General features: G+C 27.0%; 1 protein-coding gene across 2 annotated transcripts in view; it reads right to left on the bottom strand.

Annotated features, from left to right (window-relative positions):
* Positions 1-26,234, bottom strand: part of LOC136091301 (uncharacterized) — a 127,321-nt gene that overhangs the window by 52,806 nt on the left and 48,281 nt on the right. For both annotated transcript variants that reach the window (XM_065818693.1, XM_065818694.1), the window contains exon 4: positions 5,232-5,289. In XM_065818693.1, the coding sequence (XP_065674765.1) occupies positions 5,232-5,289 (58 nt within the window). The remainder of the gene's footprint in view (positions 1-5,231; positions 5,290-26,234) is intronic.

Here is a 26,234-nt window from a genome sequence, read left to right as displayed (position 1 = left end):
GATAACAAAAACCCTTTTGTAAACCACTAAAGGGTTATTCGTTCTTTCCATGCATTTGTTTCAGTCGGGTTTGATTATGTTTTGCTTTATTAGCTACAAAGTGACAGAAATGAATAAGAATTTTCTGTTTACAAACAATTACCAGAAGCAAGTGCATTATGGGGTCAGTTTTTTCACATTTAGAAAGCATTTAACTTGATTTGCTGCAACGTTTTTATAATTATTGGAAGTAGGACCACCTAATAAAAAGATCAAACATGTAAAGGTCAAACGGGTTTTTAAGATGCGACCTCAATTAAATCTTGCATATATGATGCAACAATTTTAGAAATTGAAGAGAGCTTTGCTGTCTATGTGAAATGGTAACTGAAGAAAAAATGTGAAAATGTATTTGAACTAACAGCTGAAATTAAAAACTTTTTTAAAGAGATTCCACGAGGATATATGAAGTGTTTAGATTTGGGTAATGCTTTGTAAAAATAGAAAAATATTTTCTGTCTTTATTTTGAATTATCATTAAAAAACATTTTTGTTCTTTTGCGTGTAATTCAGAATTTGGAAAATAAAAAAGCAACAAATGCATGCCTTTATATTTTAAAAAGGCACGACGAGTAAAATTATAGATAATGCTTATTATTATGTTTTTGGGTTCCATTTGACGTTAATTATACTAACTTAAATATACCGTTATATGGTAAAAAACAGCGCTCAGGTACTTTTTTACTTTTGTTTGATTGAAAGAAAACGAATAAGTTTAATTTAGGAAAAGAATGTCTTAAAATATTATTCTGAACGTTTTTATTTTAGTTTTTTAAAAATAAAGACATTCTGAATCTTAACTTTTTATTTTTATTGTATAACATGCGCCGAGTGCTGCTACACCGACATTCTCTAAGTTAGCTTCGGCAAAGAAGTATTGCTACATCGACTCTATTATAGCCTGCTGTTACAAGGGATATATATATATATATATATATATATATATATATATATATATATATATATATATATATATATATATAAATATATATATATATATATATATATATATATAATATATATTCCTTATTTACTTTACCTATTTTTTAGTCGATAAAATTAACATGCGCACCTTTTTGTTCGATTAATCAGTGGTTTAGTGCGCTCTCATCAGGTTGTTTCGGGAGGCTAAGCTTTCTCAAGGCGTAATAAAGTTTTAAGTTTTTAATCTTGTCGCATATACTTGTAGCAAAAAAAAATACATAGCAAAAATAATTTTGATTTTTAGAATAAAATTTTAAAGTTTTCTTATTTATTACATATATTATACAGGATCTTTTAAAATACACCCTGCAAACTCAACTTATGCTAAAGATATATTTACTTATAGACGTTTGTACCTAACGCTATACAAGTGGTGGAACTTAGAAACCGATGTAATTTTATCAAACAAAAATTATCAAGAGAAGGAGGGTCATTGCAAATCTAAACTCAAACTGTCAAGTATGCAATATGTTCCACTTGGATTATTTCCAAAATTTAACATGCAAAAAGTTTAAATAAAGCAGTTTAAAAACTGTTTTATTTAAACTTTTTGCACGTTATTTTGTTTTAAAACATTAAAGAGATTAAAAAAGTACAATACATTTTGTCTCATCCAAGAGGAATTCTTGACACTTTTTGTTTTAGATTTGACTCTCTCTTTCTAGATAATTCGTGTTAGCTAAAATTAAGTCGTCTTTTTAGTTCCACCATTTTTATAGCGTTGGGTACAAACGTCTATAAGTAATATCATCTTTAGCATAAGTTGAGTTTGCTCAGATCATATATTATACAAGATCGTATTTGAACGATCTTATATCATATATGTATTAAATAAGAAAACTTTAAAATTTTATTTTCAAAATCAAAAGTTTTTTTGCTATATTTTATGTTTTGCTACAAATATATGCGATAAGATTAAAAAAATTTGAAACTTTATTTTTAAATTCATTTATTTAAAACTACATCGAACTACTTGTATGCTGAAATGGCGGAACCGGTATTTGAACTTGCAATCCTGCTGCTACGGCCACTATAAACTTCCGAACATAAGTATAGCTCTAACCAACTGAGCTTTCCTGACTTATATACTGCTAATATAAATTTGTAAAATTTCCATATAACATATTGATTTATGGTTACATTATGTTCAATTTGATGCTATGCAATATGCAGTGGTTTTCATAAATTTAGACGCAATTATATTTGAGAATAGAAATTTTTAGTTTTTAAACTATAAAACAATAACGAAAAAAGATTTCGGTTTAATTTTTTTTCTGTTTATTAGATAAATACATACATAATACAAAATGTTAAAAAATTTTACAAAAAAAAAGTATAAATACAAAGTAATAATTAGGTACAACTACATGGTATTAAAAAAATAATAGAAAAAAAATTATTCATAAATTTAGACGCACAATACGTTAGGAGGCGTAATTTATAAACCAATCAATATTTTGTGTTTCTGCCTTTTGTTTTAATACAACTATGAACTCTTATAGGCATAGACTCAACAAGATTTTTGCACATCGCTTCTGGGACCCTATACCAGGTCTCTTTAAGGACGTCCTTCTGCTGGCCAAGTTTGAAAGTTGAACCTCTGCCAATTCACGGTCAATCCAAGCCCAAATGTTTTCAATCAGGTTCAAATCAGATGAGTATGGAGGCCGCGGTATTATCTTGATATCATTATCGTTAAAACACTCCTTTGTATAGTATGCAGTATAATCAATAGCGTCATCTTATTTAAGTTTCCATGGTTTATCATTAAGCATAAGCAGGTCAATTGATTGAATTAGGTTGTTTTCCATTACTTATACGTATATTATAATTTAATCTTGTATTTGATAAGTATTCAGCGGACTGTGCTTTGAGAAATAGTTGAACTTTGCGCTGTATTGAATTATGTGGTCAATTCTTTATAACTAATTCTTGAATTAGCTCTGGCAGCTCTAAAAAGGGCACTATCGTCCTTTCTGGTGGTTGACAAGGGTCAACCTGGCCTCGTTTTCTCACTGGCACCACCAGTGTGGAGAAAGTTTTGCTTCTTTTTCTCTATTACTTTTGGTTCCTTCTTTGACCTGAGCAGTAGTTTGCCATCTTCCAACATAAGTGATACGTCTTTGGCCCATTTAGCGCGTCTTTTTAGTGCAAAACTAACTTAACTTTTGTTTATTTGTTAAATAATGATTAAGTAATTCCAGGTAAATCATATTTATATAAGATTTTTTGACAAAATCAAATGATTTAGGAAATGAGAATTAATGAGAAATATGGGAAAAAAACTATTAATTAACTATCAATTAACAATATATAGGACTTTTTTGATTGTGCGTCTAAATTTATGAATAAAATAAAATCAAGCTTCTCAATTAACTATTTTGTGTTAATTCTATAGAATGATTTATAAACATCCTGTAAAAAAAAATTAAGTTAATCTATAAAAGAGTTTCACTTACTCTCTTAAATCATATATAAAACATAGAGGTAGCTTTTTTATTTTATTTGTATTTTAAGTATTTTTATTTGTATTTTAAGTATTTTTATTTGTATTTTAGGCTTTTTTAAAAAACCCGCTTGAAAAACCGCTTGAAAAACAATGTTTAATAACAATCATTATAAGAGTTTATAACAATTCATTATTCTATTACATGCGGTACTTTAATAAACCAGTGGTTTAATGCGCTTTTATTGGGATCGTTTTAAGAGTGTTGAATTCTGCCCCTAAACACAATATGTTTACACTTTTTTTAATATAGTCGTATAAAGTTACCAAAAAAAAATTAACGATGATTGTATCTTCATCAACACATTTTAGAGAAGCAGGTATACCTTTTTTTTGAGATCCTCGACATCTTATTAAGACTAGTTACCTGGGCACATTAATAATATAAGTATCTCTACCATGACAGAGGCGCAACAACTTTGACCCGGCCTTTTGATGTTTTGTAGAAATTTTAGGCATTTTTAAAAATTTTTAGTAACTCTATATACGCTATGTTTATATTATACAAAGAATTTCAAAAGATTTCATTTCTATTTAATAATGATTTTTTTAAAAAAGAAGATGTGGCAATGGTAGGATTTAAACCACGACATCCTTCATCTGAAGCGCAGCAAGCTAACAACTTGGGCTACTAAACAGACATTATAGTTTATAATAATACTTAAAAAAAAAAAGACTTTCTACCTGCAGATAAATGCTATAAAACAATCCTAATAAGATATTGTCGCAATGTAATTTTCAAGTAAAAGTTAAACTGTAAAACATGACATACGTTTGAGCATGACGTAACTTAAAGTTTACATAAGTTAGACATTTGATTACACTTTTATTTACATTTTCTTTTAAAAAACTTCTTAAAAAAAGTCAAAATTAAACCTATTCCCTATACAAACCCTCGTTCCTTACTCACAGTAATACAAAAATTATAAACTTTAACTATATCTACAATATTTTAACAAATTATGTTAAACTATTTCCCTAATGTTGGACATGCATTCAAAATATCTCAATCTTAAAGCCATTGAACACAATATTTAATGAATCTTTTTTCTAAATCTTTTTCAATAAGTCTACAAATTTCAACTAAAATCTTACTAAATACTAAAGTTAATAACTCCTTTGACCTTATTAATTTGACAAAACCAAAAAGCATATCAGTATAATTACTTAAAACAAGACCACTTTTCAAAACGGTTAAAGTTGAATTAATCTTGAAAACTGATTATAAACATAGGTTGAAAAGTTACAAATTAAGATTCCTTTCCATCATATTTTTGAACAAAATATTTAGTATTTATTTTCGTTATAAAACTTGGTTAAAAATATTAAAAAAACTCTTAATAGAGAAACGTTTAAATGTTCCATCATTATTGACCTTTGAAAGGCCTTTTATACATTCAGTATTTCAAAGTGCTTTTTTACGGAAACATTTTGATATTACTAAATTCCTATTTAAAATAATTTTAACAATGACATTAGAGCATTGTTTATATTACAGTTTAAATCAATTTGGACTGGTAAAAAACAATCTGAATCTTTTACTGGGGCAAACTGAAACACAAAAAATGCTCTAGTAGTTCTTTTTTTATTTGTTCAACGCTTTTTTGATTTATATTAATGATATGTGTAAAGCCTTAAAATCCTGCAATATATAATAAAACAGCGTTTTATTGTTATCTATAAGCATAAAAAAAAAACTTACTCAATTAATAGCCAAGTAAATTGCATATTCAACTGAGGTTGGCAGTAAAAGTTGCTTTCTAAAAACATAAAAAAACTGATGCTTTTTGAATATAATTTGTATTGTTTAGTTATTTAAGTAAAACTTTTTAAACCACATTCTAAAAAAAGCAATTTTAATAAAATATAGTATTTGAAGTTACCGTTAAATAAAAATTTTTACTAGTTTTATATTCCGTATCTTGTAAAAATTTGCTTTGAATTTTTTTATTTCAATTGCTGATTGAAACTATTAAAATTACCTTTTAAATCTAAATTATTAATTAATAAAGTTTAATTTTTATTATTTAATATGACAAATTATAATAACAAAAAAAAAAAAAAAAAAATTGGAAAGAAAATTGTAAAAACTTACAAAAAGTAATATTCAATGAAAATAAAAAGCAAATACCGATCAGTACTAAATTGTCTCTTTGGTTCCTTATGTTTTTGATTTTTAACAATTTAAGTGGCAAAGTTTTTTAACTTATACACAGTAGTGGTTGGACCAGGATACGGTAGGATTTAAATTTTATTTTTTTACATATCTTTATCAACGTGATTTTATAGTAATTTTTATCAACAGCGTAATAGCAAGCAAAAACCAATTGGTTAAGCTACAATATAATTTCCTTATAAATAATTTTTTGAATTAAATCTAACATTATGGCTTTTTTCCCAAAAGGATAATTGGCGAAAAAAAAAGATAAGTATAAACGCATATATCATATCATATATATAGTTTTTCCATGTCCATGTTAGATATCTTTAAGAAAACCTAGAGGAAGCTAAAAAGTTTGAAAATATTTATAGTAAAATAACCAAAATGCTTGCGAATGGGCATCAAAGATACCAAGACATAAAAACAAGAGTTACGTTAGGCTGATGTGTCGGCATACATATTTTATGATAAACTGATAGTTACAGTATCACACATATGTGATAAACAGGTTAGAACAATGTTGCGTTTTGCGTTGGTTCAGCATCAACCACAAACGTTTATATAGTTTTGGTCACAAATGCGACATTGCAAACTACCAAAAAACAACGTTAGCTTAACGTTGTACTTCAAGTCAGCATTGTGTAATGTTTTATGTTGGTTTAACGTCGTATTTTACGTTGGCAAAACGTTGTATTTTTATTTAATTCAACGTTAAATTTTAAGTTTGCCTAACTTTATATTTAACTTATTTCGGAATTTAATTTATACCTTTTTTATTTTAGAATATATATATATATATATATATATATGTATATATATATATATATATATATATATATATATATATATATATATATATATATATATATATATATATATATATATATATATATATATATATATATATATATATAGATATAGTCTTGTACTTGCAACTTTACCGCAAAGATTTATCTTTTAAAGGCTTTCAGCTAAAAATATTATAAATTCATCAAGCACTTAATATAATACAAAGGTCATATCCATGGCTGGCGCAAAGAAGTATTTTTTTGGAGATGTTATAAGTATTTTTTGCTTACTATAAAAAAAGCAAAAAAAAACATGCATCCCCTTAATTTCGGCCATGTTCAATAAGGGGTTGCTATTGACGTCGAAATATAAAATTCACTTAAATGGTAAAGTTCAAGATATTATTAGTTCAATGAAACAAATTTAATGAAACGCAATTTACAAAAAGTCTGATTTACAGCTAACACTTGGTAGTTCTGTTCTTGATGCAGTACACTGTAAAATTATTCCATGTCGCAATTCATGTCCAAAAACGGTGAGCTGGGTGCAAAGATATCTTGGATAGCACGCTCAACTGCCTGAGAGTGACAAGGTATACCAAAAATGAAATCAAACTGACAGTGTTGAAGTTTTTCGTTCTCAATAGCAATGGCGGTGGTGTGAGGTTAGCTGTAGTCCATTCAATCATATCAAAGTAAGCATTGGCGCTTAGCTTGATACCTGACTTATACAAAACACGCACAGAAGAACTTCACAAATTACTTCTCATATTAATTATTTTTCACTAATAGAAATGTCGCACAGAATCATCACTGTCACAAATACCAGAATGAAAAATGTGTTCGGAGTGGCCAAAGTTGTTGTTGTTCAGCTACACAAGCTCTAATATTTTCCAATCTTCTGCTCCAAGCTCATGAGACTACTTCAGCAAGTAAAAAAAAGTTCTTTGCAGCATCAGCGCAAGAAGGATGACTCTTGATATTGAACCATGAACGACCGTAAACATTTACTATAAAGAGTACAATTTTGTATAGTGATGGGGAACAGACTTCTTTTGACATATACAATTTTCAAATTTCTGATTTTGTCAGCCACCTAGCATGGTTTAAATTTCCTGGCATCACGTTCTTTAAAGACCTAATTTCATCACTATTTGTATAACCATGCTGCACTGCTAAGCATGCTCTGAGAAGATATTTTTGATCTGTACTTAGATTGTTGTTAACCTCATCATTAATCTCAACCACTTTTCCTAACAAAGCTTTAAACTTTGATGTTAGTATATCCTTGGGATCAAAATCTAGCGCATTCATAATTAGACCACTGGAACTACTAGGACCTCTAGTACATCCTCTATCAATAGCATAAATGTATTCCAAAATGGTAGTCAATTAACATGCAACAGGCAAACAAGCCATTGCAGTGGTCTTGCAACGCCTTTTTTCTAATTTTCGAATCACACCATTTTGTTTGACTGTATTGGTAACTGTACCGTCACAAACAACTGCTTGTAGCGCACTTGCTGAATTTGTATTTGCAATTATCGACAATATTTCATTTGCAGCGCCAGCTGCTTCACCAATTTCTGGCATTACATGATCAATGTAGTTATTGTTTGGAAATGATACAATAACATAATGTTCTTCCTTTATGCTTCTACATATACCAGACTTCTCAACAAAAGCTAAATCTTTCTTCCCATCAAATCCAATTCAAAGTAATTCTTGCATCTCAGCAGCATGCTTAGAAACTTATTTATGGCGCCAATGACCTCTCCGACGTCTAAGTTTTGCAGGATCTATTGCAGTTTCTGCTGAAAATAGCTTCATATCTTTTAGCACTGCATTCACTACAAGACAAGCATCTCTGTTACTAATCTTGCACCTGTCCAAAGCTTTTCACAACTCCGGATATTGTTTTATGTTTCTGGGTGCTGCAACACCATCATCAGATTCACCATTGGAAATTTCATGATCACGAACTTGATCACCCATGTTTAGTTGAAGTTCTATGTCCTCATCCCCATCATCATCACCATCATCACTCATATTGTTGTAGATATAATTTATTTTTGTCTTATTTTTTTTTTCTGATTGCGCTCAAATTTTAAACATTTGACTGCTTTTATTTCTTTCTTCTGCAGCATACCTATAGCTTTTATATCTATAGCACCTATATACATTTTCCTTTCAGTTTTTTGGTCCAACCAGGAAGACCATTCTGTTCGAGATATTTTATGCGACAGTGGACAAATACATTGCGAATTCTTTTGTGTACCGCTGTCAACACATTTAAAAGTACATATATCAAATACAGTTCGTAATGATTTCAAACATTCTTGGTAGTTAATGGATGTCTTTTTAGAACTGGGGTATTTAGCATGACCCTTAACTTTATCAATCAATTTCTTTATACGGTTGTCTACACTCTTTGTGTCAATTACTGGGGTACTCGCAGTGTTGTAGATACTTACGATTTCATGTGCTACAGCTGTCACTCTCTTCTGCATACAATCATATTTATTTTGTTTTAATTAGTATTCATACAGTCTGTAAACATCACTAGATGTAGGAAGTTGATTTTTTTAAAACTGCAGGCTGGCCCAGAACTGAGTGTTTAGTCCAAAGTCTTGAGCTGACCGACGTCATTTATTAATAGTCAATACAATCGGAACCAACTTGTCCAAACAATATCGAATGGCAATTAGAAAAGATTGATTATAAACAACTGATTGAAATAAACCCTGTTGTAGCAGGAATCAATAATCACTTTATATAAACAATCTAAAATATATAGCAGAATATGTTAAACACATATATTACCGTAATACAGGGTTTGATGAAGGGTAAATTTACGATGTGCTAGGATTAGTTTGGGTTGAGTTAAGGTTATGTATGATCACTTTATGTTTACTTAGACTTATCTAATATCATTTCATGTACCAGCGGATGTAATATAAACTAAACATAGTAAACACTAATAAGAATATGCTTTCATAAAATTAATATGCTTTTTCAAATTATTTCCTTATTTTCAACTACAAGTTGTAAGTACTTACTAAGCTTAAAATTTAAAAAATCTTATGGTTCCTAGATGTTAGACCAATAGAACAAATTTGGGCGGGTAATACTTTTTTTTTATATTTTGACTATAGCATAAAAAGTTGTTCCATTTGTCCAAAATCTAGTAACCATAAGATTTTTTAAATTTTAAGCTCAGTAAGTACTTGTAGTTGAAAATGAGGAAATAAAGTGAAAACGCATATCAATTTTATAAAGGCATTCTTTTATTAGTGTTTACAACGTTTCGTTTATATTACATCCGCTGGTACATGAAAGGATATTAGATAAGTCTAAGTAACCATAAAGTAATCATACATAATCTTAACTAATTTAATAGTAGTAGTAGTAGTAGTAGTAGTAGTAGTAGTAGTAGTAGTAGTAGTAGTACCAGTAGTAGTAGTAGTAGTAGTGGTAGTTGTAGTAGTAGTACTAGTAGTAGTAGTAGTAGTAGTAGTAGTAGTAGTAGTAGTAGTAGTAGTAGTAGTAGTAGTAGTAGTAGTAGTAGTAGTAGAATTTGTAGTAGTAGTAGTAGTAGTGTCGTTTTTAAAGTATTTTCTAGGTTTTTTTACACGCGGATAAGTATTCCACGCGGTCATACAAGCAAGGTCTGCAAGCGAATTAAAGATGATAAATTTTCAGTTTCAAAAGGAATTGATGTCGTTCATTGTTTAACTTTATAAATAAAGTTTGTTTGTTGTTGGTTGTTTATATTTTTCTAATTTTTATAGCCTGTTTCCTTTTCTTTAAATAAAATAAGACTGTTATTTGTAGACATAAAAATGTATTTACTTAAATTTGCGTATATTTCAGTATTTTTTATATTTCTCTGTACCTATATGTATTTTTTTTTTAGATAAATAAAAAAAAAATAAGGTATAGAAAATAGTAAAATTGAAAATAGAAAAAAATCGAATGTAAAAAAAATTATGTTGGAAGTTGTCAAAATAATGTTATGTTATGTTTCTTTATTTGGTATCTGAATACATATTTAGATTTTTAAATTTGTTCTTAAATAGTTTCATCTTTTTTATTACTTTAGGGAAAAATATACTAACCGACATTGCCTAAAAAATATTTATATTATTAAATCCTAAATTAAATTGTTAGTGGTTTTTATTTTGAATAATAAATGTAATAAACTGTTTTCATTTTTGCTAATTAATTTTTGACCACAATGGTAAACCTGTGGTTAAGCTAACGAGTTTAATTGTATATATCATTTAGAATATATATGATATATAAACCTGATATAGCATATATCAGATTTATATATCTTATATATTCTAAAGTAGTTGCATTTGATTCTATTTTTAAAATACATTGCCTAATATTAGGCATTTTGATTTTTTCCTTTTTTTTTTTAATTAGTTAAATAAATTTTTTTTGTTGATGAGAAACCAAGTGAGATTTAACATCGTGTTTTTGTTTTTATTACCAAATAATATTGGTTATGCTGTGTTGTGACAGATTGTAAAAAGAACTTAACTGATGTTAATGCAGTTTGTATGTCGTAAACTACAAGCAATGACATTGCTTAATGGGAATAAAACTTAATCACAAGTTTTGATAAATCAATATTACCTATGCGATTAGTTTATACTTATTATAACTAATCAGCATCTGATTGAAGAGGCATTATTTTTGTTTCTTGTAAACATTAAAAATATATATATATAATGCCACTTTAATTAGATAGGCAGGTGTGTAGCTTTATATGACAATAAAAGTAAAAAGTAATTTTTGAGTACAACAATTTTTATAAGTTAACACAATCTAACTGATCAAATCAGAATTTCTTCACAACAACTTTCATGTCGTTTTTTATATTACTAATTTTAAATCACAAAAAGTTACACAGTAAAAAACTCTCAGTTTTTTAATCGTTATTGCTTTTAAAAGAAAACAATAACACTTTTTGAATTACAAATACGATAATGCACTTCAAAAATAATTCTTGTGTCTAAAGCACCTCAACATTATATTCGAAATAATTACTGAGTTTCTATAATTTTTAATAAGTAAAAAATATAAATTGGTTGAAAACCACTTATTAAAAATATTTTTTATTTTACATTGTGTTTTATTAATAAAGACTTATCAGAAATCAATAATCAAATTAATAAAACCTCAATATATGCCAGAAGTTTAACTAAAGAATGTTGTAAATGTCTTAAATTCTGTAAACTTTCTCATAGTTGTGGAATTTGTTGGTATTAGTTAAAAAAAATTAGGAACTGCCTTTTACAATAAAAAAAAAAAAAAAAATTAGAACGGGTGGATTTATTATAACTATTATATAAGCGCACTTATTTTTATAGTTTTTCAGGAGAAACTTAATTCTATGCCTGCATTTAGAAATCGGTTCCAATATTTTATCTTTATAAATGATCTTAATTCGCATGTCTGTTTATTTTAATTTTTTCTTGTAGACAGAGAATGCATTCTTTTTGAGATATTATTATATGCAGGTACTGATTTAATGTGGGACAAGCTCAGTATAATATAACCGATATTATATCTTATAATTCTTATATGTATTTTGATAGCCAGAGCAGCTGAAGGGTGGAGCAAGCGGTGCAGTCACACAAGGCCCCGTAATTCCGAAGGCCCCACGCTTCTAGAGGTCGATTGCATTTGGACTTAAAATCAGACATACCAAAGTCGGCTTTTTTTTTTATTTTATGCTAAAAACATGTATATTATTAACAAAGAACAATCTTAAAGAAATGCATGCACACAATATATGTTTTTTAAACCATATTGCGTATTTCATATAAAGTAGATTAAAAGAAGCCTTATATTTTTGATAAAACAGCAAGCTTGATGACATTCTTCTAAAAGTGTTCTATTTTTATAATTTATGATAAAATTGTTCTTTTTTTTATAATTTTCGACTAAAAGTATTTTGCCTTTATAAATAGATATAAAAAAACTATATTTTTAAAAGTTTAAAAAAATTTTCTTATTAATTGTGCCCTTTTTGATTATTTTTTCCCGACAAATTTTATGGTGTTGTTCTTTATAATAGCCAAAATTATTTTTACAAAGTTCTTAAAATGACTTCGAGGAGATTTTGTACGAAAGTATACGGTATCATGAAGTGTAGGTAATATGAATTAAAAAAGGAAAAGAAAAAGAGAAGAAGCTGCGGATAAACAAAGAGATAGTCTGGCATAATTTTTAAAACCAGAAAAGGTTCAAGAAACTAAAAATAACTATCATATCCCTAGTACTATCCTTAATGATGGTGAGATCGTCTATATGACAATTCAACAATAGAAAAATATCAATGAAGCAGAAGAAAACGTATACAAAAAAGACTTTTCACCGATTAAATAAACAAGATGAATCAGTGAAAAGTTTCTGGCATCAAAACAATTAAAATATCAACAAAGATGATATAACCAGTATTACTATGAATGATATCGGCACTTGGCCTGAAAATGTAAGTGATAAAATTAGAATGACAATTATACAAAATGGCGTAATACTAGTGAACAGTTACAATTTTCCTAATGATTTTAATAATAGAAATTTTTCTGAATGCTATTATTTAAGAAAACTAACGAATGGGAACAATACATACGAAAGTAGTTATTATATTCCAAAACTAAGGATTCCACAATCTGTTGTGCATGTCAATTATTTTCTTAAAATACCGCTGTCCATTCTGTTTAAATGGATTAAATGATTGGATACATTTAAGTTTGTGATTGCAAAGTCGCAAAAGATTAGAACACCATTTACAAGCCATGCACAAATTTTTACAGCTAGTAAATAATTTTAAGTTGAAAAACTATTGACATAGAACATGAAAAAATGATTAAAAATTAAGCACAGCGCCTAAAATGTGTTGTGAACTTTATGATTGATTTATGTATTGAAATTAAAATCTGTCGTCAAGTTTTTTTGCTTTGTTTTTTTTTTTGTAGCATTTTTTAGTGCTCCTAGTAGTCCTTACGGTCTTATCACAGAGCACCGCTGGAGAGCATTTAACAGGAAGTTCACGCTTCTTAACGTACCTTTATGTCCCTTGTTGGGTTAGAGCTGACTTTGAACCTAGCACTTCGGGTTCTGAATCTGAACTCAATCCACTATTCCACGGCTGCTCAAAGTTTTGCCTTCCAACTTCAGAATATTAAATTTACTCCAATATTTGTTAAAAAATCTATTTGAGTTATATCCAAATTTCTTGACTGTGATTAAAATTATACTAACTTTACCAATTACAGTAGCTTCAGCAGAAAGATTTTTTTCAAGATAAAAGTTAATAAAAAAATACTTGAGGGCTACCATAAGTCCAAAAAGATTTAATTTATCAGCAAAAGAATAAGAAATAACCAAAAAACTAAGTTACAATGATATATCTCCGAAAGTGCCATAAATCACAGAAAGAGATAAAAATGGAGTTCTTTGTATTAAATATATCTATATTTTTTCAATATAATTCTATTTTTTGTTATTTAATTTATTAAAGAAAATTATGATGACTGAAATGTTAGTTTATTTCTTTTTAATACTTTATAATGACTCATATTTATACCATTTTTAGTGCCATTGTTCAACGTGTACTAAAATATAGTCCACTTGTAAATAATATGTTTAAAAAGTCATATATGTGTACATATATGTACTATAATAGTATTAGGGCCTCGCAAGGTTCCTGCACCGGACCCCACATTTGTTTGTGCCGACCCTGTTGAAAGCGCCTTGTTTTTTAAATATGTTTTTGTTTTAAAAGGATCGCATATGGTTGGCAAACTTTTTTTCCATTGAAAGGGATTTATTAGAATTAGTAGATCAATACAGATTATTATGTGACTTTTATTTTCTCAACTTGTTAAAGCTAAATAATTCCTAAAACAAAGGTATATTTATCTTCGATCCAATATGCTAAATCATTAAATATTTAAAGTCTTGACTGAATTAGTTACATTTTCAGTCTACCTCATGCACCGGCAAATGAATTTTACACAAGAAGTTATTGTTAATATAAAAGTTTTCAAAATTAATGTATGCACTTACTGTGTAGTTGAATAAACTAATATAACAAAAAAGTCATGTATTTGAGATAAATTTAATTCACTCATACCAGTTGCATTAAAATTAATTTTTGTATAAACCTAAACAAACCCTGTGTCTAATACGAAAAAATATGATTTATGCTTTTTTTTAGCTAAATATTGAGTTTAAGTAACTACCTTTTTTCACCTTTATTCTCAAGAAGCTCGCTCGAGTAAAAAAAGGTCATGTGGTTTTATGCAGCCGGAGTAAGAATGCCTTAACAAATTATAATAAATAGTTATATTATATATTATAATTTGTCATATTATAAATTATATATTACATATTTGTATATTATAAACTATAATTGTATTATATATTGTATGTAATTATATATTATAATTATATTATATATTATAATTTGTTATATTATACATTATATATTCCATTTTTATATATTATAAACTATAATTATATTATATATTGTATATTTTTATATATTATATATTGTAAATATATTATATAGTTATATTATATATTGTAATTTGCTATATTATATATTAAAACATTATATTATATATGATAAATTGTTACAAATAACTACCATTTTCTGAGTAAAGCAGGCAAAATCGTTGTACGCTGAAAGTTTAAATCCTTAAAACACGTTCAACTTTTTAAGACAAAAAACTTGTACATTTTTTTATCTAAATATTTGTACCTTTTAACGGCTAGAATTATTAGGATTTTGTCATTTTAAAACTCAATTCTCAAAAAGGCAATGAAAGAACTGTTTTCTAAATTTTTGTTATACTAGGCTTTTTTACTAATTATTAAGTATGCGTAGAACATTTATAAAAAAATTGTTGTAGAAAACAAAATGAAAATCTTTTAGTGGTTAAAAGATTGTAAGCTGAATCACACATTTCTGAACTTCGGGCTTATATCTCAAAACGTAACACGTTCTCTCAAGATATCTTATCGTTTTTTGAATAGGTGTCCTATTGTACTTTTAATAGTTTAAGGAAATCGAGAAGTATTGCTAAAGAAAATACTTATGAGTCATCAATATATCATTAAATACTTTTTTTCACTTGACGAAAATGTTAAGTTTAGGCTGTGAGTAAGCAAGGGCATTGGTTTCGGTATGTAGACTTTTGGTGCAGAACTTTTTTTTTTTTGGGCAAGTAATACATAACTGCTTCACCTCTAAATTTTAAAATGAAATAAAGTTTTGCAATATCTTCTTGTTAAAGTTTTAGTAGAGTTCTGATAATAGAATTTTATTAGAGACTAAGAGTTATAAAAATATATTTTCTGTCATTCTTGTTTATTGAATATCTGATCTCCATGTTCATATTGTAAATGAATTTTTTAACATAATTTTTAAGTTGTTGCGGATAATTAGATAGTCGTTAATACTAAGGATTCGGATAGAAGATTTATTATTTCAAGCATACAAATATAACTTACTTCATGCTTCTTTTACAAATGCGTTGAGTTAAAAAAAGAGTAAATAATTCTTTTGTTAACAACGACACGCTTGGTTTTACACTATTTAATAATGTTGCAGGGAGATAAAGATAGACTTAATACGTAAAATCATAGTAAATTTTGATATAATTTATTCTTTCTCAAATCACACAACCATACTTAAACTAGTAGACTCCAACAATAAAAACAATATATTGGCACAAAAAAATATACAAATGATCAAAAAAAGGGATGCAATGAAAGGCATTAAACATTTTACGGTACAATAAAGAGAAGTCCTGCAGAGTTTTCGAAAGCATTATAAGTTGCTAGAATTACATTTAATTACGCTTAAACTAGTTGATTACAACAGCTTCCAGCAGTATATGAGTAGATAACTATCAATAATTAATAATTATTAGTTGTTAAGTAATTGATCACGACTACTATTGGATTAAAATTTCCCTTACCGATAGAAAACAATATTTTCAAAACAAAGAATAAGCAATACTTAAAATCCCACGTGGAGTACCACAAGTATCAATACATAGCCCTCTCTTCTTAGTGTATAGAAACAACTTAAGTAATGGATTGGTCAAACTAAAACCACTTTTAGTTGAAAATGATGCAAAAATTTTTTTTTCCAATGATTATATAAAAGCAACCTTATGCGGTCACGAACTCGTATTTAAATAAAATACAAGATTGTTTTACAGCAAGTAAACTTTTGTTAAAAATTAAAATACATGATCTATTTCTAAATAAAAGAAAACAAAATAAAAAAAGGAAGACTTTGTAATGTTATTTGGAAAACTTGTTGCCAAACATTTATCTTGGTTCACCTATTTTAAATCGTTACATAATACCATTGGTATAATGTATTCAGTTCGTCTTAGCACTAATATACTATGTCTTAAACTAATGTATTTCTCTGTAATTCACTGAGTCACTAATTATGTTAATATTAACATGAGGTAGTATGCAATATACAAATCTTAAAAAAACACTTGATGTTCAAAAACATTCGTGTAAAGTTATTGAAAGGAAAAAAGATGAAGAGCTCACCTAAATTCATGATTTTTATTTCTCTCTTTAAAACCTTTAACATAAGGGGCAAAATAATGAATAATCTTTTAATAATATTTTCTAAATAGTTATATTTTTTGTTTGTTAAAGGAAATAGGAAAGAGTGGCCTAAATTGGAACACTTTAGGAATAAATATTTATTTACCAAAGATGGCTTAACTTATTTATGATTTTCTAAATAAAAACTGACAAACCTGCTATACTTTTAACCATAATTTGACTTAATTGATTGCACTGTTATTGAAAAAAAAATTGTTTTTTGAAAGATAACATTTTGTTTCAATCAAGGCAGTTGGTTTCCTAAATTGGAACACTTTGATTCCTTAATTAAAACAGGTTGGTTTTTTTAAAAAAAACAACAACAGTAAAATCAACTAAATTTATTTAAAAATGATTTTTCTATTTACCAAGAAAATTTAATCAGTTCATCAAAACTTAAAATAAGATTATTATTAACCTGATTAACTAAAAGTCGACAAACAAATAGTTTTATAAAAGCGTCAACTGTTATGACATTTTGTTAATTTATTGATTAAAAATAACTAAATAAAGTATTATCATTAAGTTTATGGCTGTTACTAAGTATTTTTAAATTGCGTTTGAAATTTTTTTACAACCCTTTGAATTTATAACTGATTACGTAAGGAAAACTTTTTAGTTCAACCAAGGAAACTTTGGACTATTTTGTTATATCACTGCAATATCACTACAATGCTTGCAGCAACTTATAAGATAAGTTTATATTCGTTTTTGCATTTTAAATCCGATCAATTTAAACAAAAAAAACACAAAGCAGTATAGTTTACTCAAAGCAATCAATATAGTGTGAACACAAAATTACATCACCTAAAAAAAATAACGCAAAAAAACTTTAAATCAATAGTGTACATGCATTTTTTGAGAAATAACTCTCAAAGTGTGTCAAAACATAGAAAAAAGGCGTTTTACAAAAAAAAAAGCAAAATATATGCATAACTCATTTTTTTTCAAAAATTATTTTAAGTGTTCTAATTAAGGCGCTGTTCCAATTATGGCTCCTCTAATTGTACATCTATTCTTTTAGTTATTTATGTATTGGTTTATATATTGTAAATTTTTGAGTATTTAAATTTCTAATAGTATTTGCAGTTTATTAAATTTGTTTTGTAAATTTGATTTTGATTGCAATTCTGACAATATTGTTTTATTTAAGGGGTTCAATGAAAAAAATTGAGGAGGTATTGTATTACCTAAATTTTTTTTGAGCCTTGGTCTGTTTTTTATATTGTCTTATTTATTTACTTCAATAATGTTATTAATCTCCTATAATGTATTATCTAAATAAGAAAAAAAAATCAATAATGAAATTTTTCAGCAACAAAATCAAAGAAATCCTGCCGAGCTTTTATATACATCTCTTGACGTAAGAACAACATAATAAAATCTTATTTTTGATACTGCTACAACATTCGGTAAATACCCTGCGTGCTGTATGGTCTAAACTGCAAAATTGAGCGAAGTCTAAAGGGTAACCTTTACATTAGTATTGCTTGGGGGTTATGTAGATGTATCCGATTTGATCTCTTTCTTTTTCGGATTGGTAAAGTTACCCATATTTTTTCAGTTTTTTCATTCCAAAAAATGATATAAATTATTTTAACCAAGTTTAAGTTTTAAGAACTATATAAATTTTAGAAAAAGTAACATGTTATTTAGTATTAAAAGTTTATCTTGCTTTGATATAATTATCTTATGATAATCTCATGTTGATATGACATCTTTATTTAAATACATATATTTATAGTTTATTTAAATACATATATTATATTGACTAAATCATGAGAACAATATGAGATCATCACTTAACTAAAAAACAAAAGAAGTTATTAAGGTCATAATAAATACAAATTGATCTCAATTTTAGACTTAAAACTTAAACTTCTAAGTTAATTAAAAACTGAGGTCAATATTATGTTAATGCGATATTATTAGTTTTTCGTAGTTACTTATCAAATAATTATTTTGTTAGGATCTCATACCAATGTAACAACCAAAGTTAACATAGAATTAAATTTGCTCATAACATATCAACAAGAACACAATAAGAACATTACTTGATAACAAACTATTTAAGGTGGCACACAACTGAAAACAAGTTTTTTTGTAAATAATCAAAATTTTGATTTTTTTTTTTTTAATGACAATTATTTTATATTAAAATAAAATAAAAAACAGATAATTTTTTTTTTAAATTAATTTTATTATCCATAATGGCCAAAAATGGGTTGTAAAACATGTGTTTTTAGTAAATCTTCAAAACCTAATAACTTAATTTTGCCTCAACTACTGAAACTAAAATTTTGAACATAGCTTCCTAATCATATTTCACCCTGTTTGACCGTGGGAATTTTTATAATTTAAATTATTTCATGAAATATTGCATTTCTAACAAAATCACCTAATATATATATGAAATATCAATAAATTCAGCACTATAAACATCAATATTTCACTTTCTATAACTTTTTATGAAAATTCTGAGGGTTAAATGAAGTATTATATTATGATAAACAAATCCTGAAAATTGTATTATGTAATTCTGTTTTGTTAATGAGAAAATGTGTTTCAAAGTTTAAAAAAATACACATTGAGAAAAAAGCAAAAATAAGAAAAAAATATATAACAACATAAAAATTATCAAAATCCACCAGAGATGTAACTATCAGTTGTTTCTTTTATTTGCTGATCGTCTATGAAACCTTTTTTAACTGCTCTTATTTTTTTTCTCTGCATTTTACTTTTATCCGTTGACTTTGACTTCATATGTCGAATTCTGGTTTTGTCAACTTTACTTGACGAAGCTAATGTAACAATTCCACTCAAGCCAAAGTATTTTAAAACTTCTAATACACCATTAGCACCATCATTATAATGCAGCACTGCTGAGTATGTTCCCATTTCAATTGTAGACTTACTAACAAATGTGTGCTTTGGTACGCGAGACCATATAATAGAATTTAATGCTTCATTGGCATTTTGCGTCGTTCCATGCAAACATTTAATTAGAAGATCATCAGCCTGAAGATCCTTGATGATTGGTAAAATAAGATTCTTAATCCAGATAGGTATACATGATTTTGATTTGTAATTTGTATTATTTAGAGCCCAATATTTGCACCAACTTGCCAATCCTCTTGGGCAAAACTGATGTTGCATTTGCTGGTTTTCAAAGTTGGTAAAATGAAATAAAATAGCATAAACTGCCTTTTTCATAGCATACAAGTTGTTGACATTTTGACGAATGGCCATGCCATAATAGTTTTGCATAGAATTTATACATTTTTCTGTTAGGTTACCTCTACCTGATAAAGGTGTTTTAGTGCCTTTGTGTGCTTTGACTAAATTTCTAAGTCGTGTACCCAATCTTTTTTGCACATGACCTACACATTCAAGTTTTATTGGAGTGATGTCAAAATCCTGGTAAGGGTTTGAGTTTTTGACATCTTTGAATGAAGAAGTGTCTCCATCACCTAGAAACTCTTTATAAATTAGATTATTTTTTTTAACCGAGCGATTAAAAATTGTTACTGCTCCTGCAGACTCCATACTTCCAGACGAAGATTTGTGATTTATTTCACATTGATGATCAATTATCCAACACTGATATTCTGGAGTTCCTTTTTTACTGTTCCACATTTTACAGCCCATGCAGTACTTAGACAAAACTTCAATATCAATGCATTTATCCCCAGAAATCGCAGTAACTACACCGTGCAATGAATTGTGACCGCGTTTCTGCCATGTACCATCAATTGAAACTCTTACACATGGTATATCCTGAGCAATGTCAACTTTTTTAGAGTCCTTAGTCGCTAATAACATACTTTTATAAGCACTTTTATAAGCTACCATAATAGTTTTGTTTAATTTTTGAAATCCATTTTCAGATATACATTTTAAGTTCATGCAAGATGAAAATGTTTTTATAGCTCCATAACCACAGCCTACTTCTCGAAAAGCTATTATTGCACGAATATTAACATCATATGGTGAGTTAGCTGTTACTGCATCAAATTTAGCATTTATTGATTTGTTTGATGAATTAAATCTTTTAACATAATCACAGTGTTCACATTTTAATTGAAACAAATGTGCAAATCCTTTTCTACTGGAATCAACATCTGTTAAAAGTAATGGCTGAAAGCAGTTGTTGCATGCAGTTTTAGCTATAAGTTCTTTAAGAATTGAAAAATTAATAAAAACAAAATAGTTATCTTTTCCAGAATCAAATGTATTCGAGTAGTTGGGTTTGATTTTCCTTTCACTAGAACAGCTACTTGCTGCTTGAGTTGTGGACGATGTCATTGTCGATGATAAGATGTAAGAAGAAGATGATTTTTTATTTCCAACAACACCATTCCATTTTCGTTTTATCCTTCTTGATAAATTTTGTTTAGTTTTATTTCCTTGTTTATTCATTTAAAAACAACTTTATTCCAACTAAATTGAAATCAATTTTTAAATTATTTGGTATAAAATGAGAAAAAAGTTACAGTATAAAAGACTAACATTAACAGATTAAAAACACTCTTGTTCGTAAATAAAATTTTGAATTATGACTTTTAAAACTGAAAACTAACAAGAGTCTGCGTATAACAAATTAAAACCTAGTTTGTGATGGTGTTTTACTGTTTTGAATTCAGAAAAACTCCTATGACTGATGGTTGCTAAGGCGTTGTTAGGGAATTTATTTTCAAGTGTCATCTACTAAAATGATATTAAATCAACTTTTATATCATTTTTGAGACTAATTTTTTTTTTATATGTTCAAGGAATGGTTATAGAATCAAATTACCCAAAAATCTAAAAATTGATTTTTTTCAAAAAACTTGCTTTTTTTCAGTTGTGTGCCACCTTAAAACTATTAATATCACAATGACATTAATTTAATCTAAATTGACACTAAAAATAAAATTTGAATTTAATTTTTATAACTTATAGTTTATTTTTTTTTAGGAAAGTATTGGTAGAACATTGAAAAGAAGATAATCTAAAAAAAAAAAACTTTTTCTTAGTCTAAAAATCATCAACTGAAACTACATATTTTTTAACTTGGGGCCTACTTTAAATACATTTATCTAAAACATTAAAGATTCCCACAAGGTATTTTATTGCTTTTGAAGTAGTTCCTCACTGTATTTTTTAATGGTTTATAAAATTTGAGGGTGTATTGCCTGCAAAAATGATTATGATTATTCAAACGGTCAAAAAGTAAACATTAATGTTTCTAAATAAGAGAATCGTATTTTAAGTTAAAAAAAGTATTTTACTATATTCTTTTTCCATTTTTTTTTTGCTATCTTGTTTTTTAATTTAACCTTTGTTATCTCATGCTTGTAGAGTTATTTTTCATGTTTAACTGCAAATATTATGTTTTGCAACCATTTTAAGTTTGTTTGATTTTTGAACTGTTTATTTCTATTTTCATCCTCTACCAGCTATCATAAGTTTACTTCATCTACTGATAAAATATGGTTTTAACTTAATTAACTTTAGTTATATGAAGTTTATATATTGTTTATTAGCTAATAGTTTAAAAAGAAATTAGTTTGTCGCATTCAAGGTAAGAACAATTTTCTTCTTAAAACAAATTACAAAACTTGTTTGTAATAATAGCTTTTATGTTTTTTAAACTTCTAATTTAATTAAAAACTGAGGTTAATATTATGTTAATGCGATATTATTAGTTTTTCGTAGTTAGTTATCAAATAATTATTTTGTTAGGATCTCATACCAATGTAACAACCAAAGTTAACATCGAATTAAATTTGCTCATAACATATCAACAAGATCACAATAAGAACATTACTTGATAACAAACTATTTAAAACTATTAATATCACAGTGACATTAATTTAATCTAAATTGACACTAAAAAAAAAATTTGAATTTTATTTTTTATAATTTATAGTTTATTTTTTTTAGGAAAGTATGGGTAGAACATTGGAAAGAAGATAGTCAAAAATAGTAAAACTTTTTTTTAGTCTAAAAATCATAAGCTGAAACTACATATTTTTTAACTTGGGGCCTACTTTAAATACATTTATCTAAAACATTAAAGATTCCCACAAGGTATTTTATTGCTTTTGAAGCAGTTCCTCACTGTATTTTTTAATGGTTTATAAAATTTGAGGGGTATTGCCTACAAAAATGCTTATGATTATTCAAACGGTCAAAAAGTATTTTAACTAACACTCACAATCTAGCCATTATGAGAAAGTGCGAAAGGTCCCAAAATTAAATTTATAATTTTCTATTACTTTTGTTGTTTAATACCATTGTATTCATGCAATAGATTACAATGGTCCAACGTAAGTTTAGCATTGGAAAATTTATTCCGTTAGGCCAACATTTAGCCAATGTTTTTATTTGGTGTAATTTTTCAATTCTGCAAATAGATTTTTAGCAAATATCTTATTAAATTGAACCAACATTTAGCCAATGTTTTTTATGGTGTAATATTTCAGTTATTCAAATATGTTTTTTGCAAATATCGTACTATGTTAGGTTAACATTTGGTTGATATAGTATTGTCCTACTGATTTGCAATAAAAATATGTTCTTACATTAATGCCGTAGTGCGTTTGAGTCAATAATCGGACGATGTATTTGCATCATTTTATTAGTATATTTTTAAAACTTGTTCTATAAATTTTTTAAAAAAAATGGTATCGTTTTACAAATTAAGGAATAGTTCAGATACTATCTTTCTATTATTTTAAATTATAAAAATTGAAAAAATAGGCCGTCATAATATAATATAAAAAAGGAACTTATTTGCAAGGCTCATTCGAGTGTGTTTGACACGGTACGCGGGATAGCCATTACAAACGAGGTAAAAGTGAGAAATAGTTACAGCACTTTCATTATAAAAAAAGTGAACAAAAAATTATATTTTAAAATTACATAACCTCAAGTTATGTAATTTTAAAACATAGTAAAATATATATTAAGAATTATCATTTAACTTTCAATTGAAAGAAATTGTATTTTGACAGAATGTTATTTTTTAAGAAGACAAAGTTGATCTTTCTTTAAATACAAGCAAGTTGTTTCTTTATTTTTGTTTGTTTTAAATAATTGTAAGTTCATTTAATGTTAAATTCAATATTGTTTTATATGAATTTAAATATTTAGTTCAATGTTATTGACTGGCGATATTCAGGTTAGATTTTATAAATTTTAATATACTTTTAAAGAATCTTTTAATTTTACTTAAATTATTTTTATTGCTTTCATTTTGCTTTTTTGTTTAAGTTTCAAATTCATTAAACCTTTTTATACAAAATGTTTAAAATTCAAAAACAGTATTATATTTGTTATTTTCATCGAATTCATCAGATTAAGAGGATCTATAAGGTATTGACAATAAATTGAAAAAAGAACTTAAAGATCAATTTTTCACTGTGTTTATATAAGTACATATCTGCTCATAAACACATTAATTTTTCACTGTATTTATATTTGTGTTCATATCTGTTCATGAACACATTAATGTTTTATTATGAACACATTAATGTATTTTAAGTTAAAAAAAGTATTTTAATATATTCTTTTTCCATTTTTTTTTTTGCCATCTCGTTTTTTAATTTAACCTTTGTTATCTCATGCTTGTAGAGTTATTTTTCATGTTTAACTGCAAATATTATGTTTTGCAACCATTTTAAGTTTGGTTGATTTTTTAACTGTTTATTTCTATTTTGATCCTCTACCAGCTATCATAAGTTTACTTCATCTACTGATAAAATATGGCTTTAACTTAATTAACTTTAGTTATATGAAGTTTATATATTGTTTATTAGCTAATAGTTTAAAAGGAAATTAGTTTGTCGCAATCAAGGTAAGAACAATTTTCTTCTTAAAACAAATTACAAAGTTTGTTTTTAATAATAGCTTTTATGTTTTTGTTGTTTTGTGTAACTGTATTTGCTATAAATATCTTTTCTTTCAAACTTTTATTATTATTAACAATGCTCTAGAAAAATCATCATCTAAAGGTAAATTAATTTTTAGTATTAACTTGTAATGTTTTTACTTCTTTTATCATGTGATAGTTATTATTTTTTCATTTTAGAAATATCTTACAATACTTATTCAGAATACATAAGACCAAATCGACGACCCACTTCTCACAATGCCCACAAAAAGGAAATAGATTACTCTCTCCCCTCTTTTTTCTAAGTATACTTATTAGGGAGTGTGAATCCCTTAAAAAAATTATGAGGAGATGGAGCAGTGGGAAAATAATACTGTACATCTATAGTTAATGATTTAGTAGTGAGTTAATCTACCAATTTAAAATTAATGATGCGGTTGTAGTTAAGTTTATTTTGTAAATAAAACTTTTTTAATATATTTTATGTATTGTTTTTAGGTATAAGGAAATTGATTTCCAGTTAATACGTTTTTTTAAATTTATTTATTCAGCTGTACAAATGTTTACAAGTTCCGTGTTTTATAATATATAAAAATGGCGAGGAGTAGATTCTCGTCCTTGCAATCACCAAGCCCCTTGTTTTTGCTAGACATTTATTTAAATGCGTTGTAACTATAATTAAAAATTAAAAATAAGAGAAAAAAGCAAAATGTTTGAAAGAAGTTTATATAAAATGCAAAGTAGTTTAACCCCGCAAAACCCATTGACGTCATTTGTCTACAACGTTTTGAAGGTACCTTTTTGGCGAAAATATTGATATATATGTTTATATTTTTATGTCTATGTGTAAGACAGTTCTATTATTTAATATAAATCGCTTTTTTCCGTTTTTTCTTCGCAAAATTTGTTCTTTTGCAGACAATAAACCTTGAAACTAATATAAAACCAAGGACCCCTTTCAGGTTCTTATTAGCCAATCGGTCTGTATCAGGTCTGAAAGTTTTTTTCATGTTAGTATGTTTATGAAGATTGTACAATGCTTGACTAATGGTTTACTGAAGTTTTTATAAAGTTTTACTGTTTTTTGATAAGTTTTAAATACGTCGGTAACAAATGTCACTATTAGGGTTTAAATTAAAGTTTCTTCTTTTTATTCCTGTAGATAACTCATTAGGAATAAGCCTAATCGTTTTGGTTATAAACTCTAGGTTATAACAC

Source organism: Hydra vulgaris, chromosome 15, assembly GCF_038396675.1.
Source record: "Hydra vulgaris chromosome 15, alternate assembly HydraT2T_AEP".
Taxonomy (NCBI): domain Eukaryota; kingdom Metazoa; phylum Cnidaria; class Hydrozoa; order Anthoathecata; family Hydridae; genus Hydra; species Hydra vulgaris.
The sequence above is the reverse complement of the archived record's forward strand: the minus strand, read 5'-3'. Positions and strand labels throughout refer to the sequence as shown.